The 2,915-nt window shown below is 44.0% G+C and overlaps 1 protein-coding gene across 1 annotated transcript in view; it reads left to right on the forward strand.

Annotated features, from left to right (window-relative positions):
• SF3B3 (splicing factor 3b subunit 3) overlaps positions 1-1,662 on the forward strand; it is a 55,472-nt gene extending 53,810 nt beyond the window's left edge. The window contains exons 25-26 of the mRNA XM_012806150.2: positions 546-650; positions 1,031-1,662. Of these exons, the coding sequence (XP_012661604.1) occupies positions 546-650; positions 1,031-1,171 (246 nt within the window). The 3' untranslated portion in view covers positions 1,172-1,662. The remainder of the gene's footprint in view (positions 1-545; positions 651-1,030) is intronic.
• The last annotated feature ends 1,253 nt before the right edge of the window (positions 1,663-2,915 follow it).

Here is a 2,915-nt window from a genome sequence, read left to right on the forward strand (position 1 = left end):
AAAAAAAAAAAAAAAAAAAAAAAGAGTAAAACCCCATCTCAAGAGTGAGACGCTGTCTCTGCTGAGAAAAAAATTAGCTGGATGTTATGTGGGCGCCTGTAGGCACAGCTACTTGGGAGGCTGAGGCAGGAGGATCCTTTGAACCCAGCAATTTGAGGTTGCTGTGAGCTAAGCTGATGCCACAGCATGCTAGCCTGGGACAACAGCGTGAGACTCTGTCTCAAAAAAAAAGAAAAATGATGAAACAAATTAGAACCTCCATAGTTGACCACCTCCTTAAGTTGACCTAATTTTCATAGATTGGACATGCACTTAAATGTATGTGTCAATTCAGTAGGCCTAGTTCCTTATGTTGACCACTTCTGTATATTGATCAGTTTGTTACAGTTCATTGGGTGGTCAACTTAAGAGAGCTTTTACTGTATCTACCATCTGGTTGGTTGGTAAAGATCAATGGCTTGTCTGTTCATGATGTTTGTGGAAATCATAGGCCAATAGTCAAAATCACGTTTTTCTCAGTACAGATTCTTTATTTCTTCCACCAGGACCACGACTTCTTTCAACATGTAGAAATGCATCTAAGATCTGAGCATCCCCCTCTCTGTGGACGAGACCATCTCAGTTTTCGCTCATATTATTTCCCTGTTAAGGTAGGTTGGGGAAATCTGGGTTGAAAGGGAGATCCTTAGCCCATTTCATGTGGTCTTTTCTCTGGGCCTCTGCCTCTTAAAAATTAGACCAGTCCTGATTAAAAAGTAGTAAGAGAGTGGACTGATGGAAGCAGTATAGGGTGGGGCCTTGCATTTAGTGGTATTTGATTTTGAGAGTCCTCTTTCTTTGGTGCAGACTACAGCCAGACAACAAACTTCACCTGTTCTGGTAGTCTGAACTCCAGGGTCAACTTAGAATAGTTTTCCTGGTTCTATAAGTGGGGTTCTGAGGGAGAATAAAAAGCTTACAGTGGGACTTTAGCTTACACCATTTTCTTTGAGCATCTAACCTTTTCCTTCCTCTGTTCTTCATGTCTTAGAATGTGATTGATGGAGACCTCTGTGAACAGTTTAACTCCATGGAGCCCAACAAACAGAAGAATGTCTCTGAAGAACTGGACCGAACCCCACCTGAAGTGTCCAAGAAGCTCGAAGATATACGGACCCGTTATGCCTTCTGAGTCCTTGCTTTACTTGTGGGCCTTGCCCAAGACTTTGTGTTTTGTCCCTGCCCCCCCCCCCCATCACCACCAACCACCACCACCACTTGGCTTCTGCCGTATGGCAAAAATGTGACTGAATAATTAAGACTTTGCAAAATGAAAGTCAGTAGCTCTTACCCCTCACCCTGGAATGACTGGTTTCCCCTAAAATTGGCAATGAGATTTGCTGCCCTTCTCCCCACCTGGTATGTAATAGTACATCCTCCGGATCCCAGTGTGGAACATGATGCGCTCCATTCCCCAAAGCCATCCCCACATTGGTATTCCTGACTCTTACCTACTTTTGTACACACCCTTTGTTTTTCCTGTAAATACAGTTTTGTACAATGTTGTCTCTGCGGGAGGGAGGAAGGTAGGCTAAGGTGGGACCAGGTTGGATAGACTAACTCCTGAGTTCTGCCACTCTGGAGCCTAACCAGAAATATAAACCTAGTTTTTAAGGTAACAGACATCTGTGTGTCTTTTTCTGGGAGTGACAGTTCAGGTGGGAATTTTGAGCCCAAGGTGGAGCAAGAAGAGCTGAGAACATTCCTCCTTTACAGGCATTTACTTGGGCTTCTGACACCCCGTGACCTCTAGCCCCCAGCGGTTCTTCATGTTGTGCTGATGACATTTAGGCTCAGTAACCATGTGGCCATCCACCCCTCTTCCCATTGTCTACTGATGTAGGGTGGCTGATTTTTCTTCCTTTTACAGGGCCCTATTACTCTGAGGTCTTGGAATGAGGGGTTTAGCATGAATTCCAACTATCTTTTAACAGATGGGTCTATGATTCCTGTAAAGATTTTTGGCTCCGTGACCATTAGGAAGGGTCAGTAAGTACAGAAGAACCCAGATATCTACCCTTGGGTATGCTTGGTATATATGCACCCTGTTTAAGGGAGAGGGGGCTGTCTCTACAGCACACATCTTAGGTAGGCTCCTGAGGACTCCTCAGAACTCCTGAGAGCCTGTTGGTCAGAAGTGGCCCAGTTCAGAATTGTTCCAGCCCACACGTGGGGATCCCTACTCCTTCCTCGCTGTGTGGGAAGCTCTCATCTTCCTGGTATGTCTTCAGGCACATTGAATCTGAGGAAACCTGAGCTCACTGCTCTTCTCAAAGAAAAGCCTTTCACCTGCATGTCAGCCGCTCAAACTGAGCAGATTCTCCGTGTTTAGTACTGGGTGAGACTCAAAAAAGTGGTGATGATCAGACTGAACAATCTGACACGATCAGTCCAAAGGGGGTTCTTTCCCTTGGAACTAAAGTATCACTTTAGTCATAACTTGGTTTTAGATCAGTCAATACAGACCTGGGTTTTGGCAGGAGTTGAGTCCGTAAATAACATGCTTTTTTCTCACTTAGCTCATAGATTTGCATTTGGAAAGCCTTATTTCAGGGCTCTTTTTTTCTCTGTGGCCCTAAATCCTTTCTGTCAAATGCAATAGTCTGAGAAACTCAGCTTAAATATTTGATCAGTGGCTCCCTGTTTCTGTCCTGTATTTAGTTTGACTAAAATATGTATTCTTCCTATAGTAATAGGGGGTTACGTAAGAAAGGAAAATGTGTCACGACCAGTCATCCTCTGCAAGTTTATCCTTCAATTTGCTTCTCATTAAGAGGAAAGGCTCTGGCAAGTGGAAGTTCTGTTGTGCCAGAGCAAGAAATTATGCTTGGATATGCTGAGAGAACAAATTTTGTTTTCATAAATGTTGCCTGAGA

The sequence above is a fragment of the Otolemur garnettii genome, unplaced genomic scaffold, assembly GCF_000181295.1.
Source record: "Otolemur garnettii isolate 467f Iridium unplaced genomic scaffold, OtoGar3 scaffold00047, whole genome shotgun sequence".
NCBI lineage: Eukaryota > Metazoa > Chordata > Mammalia > Primates > Galagidae > Otolemur > Otolemur garnettii.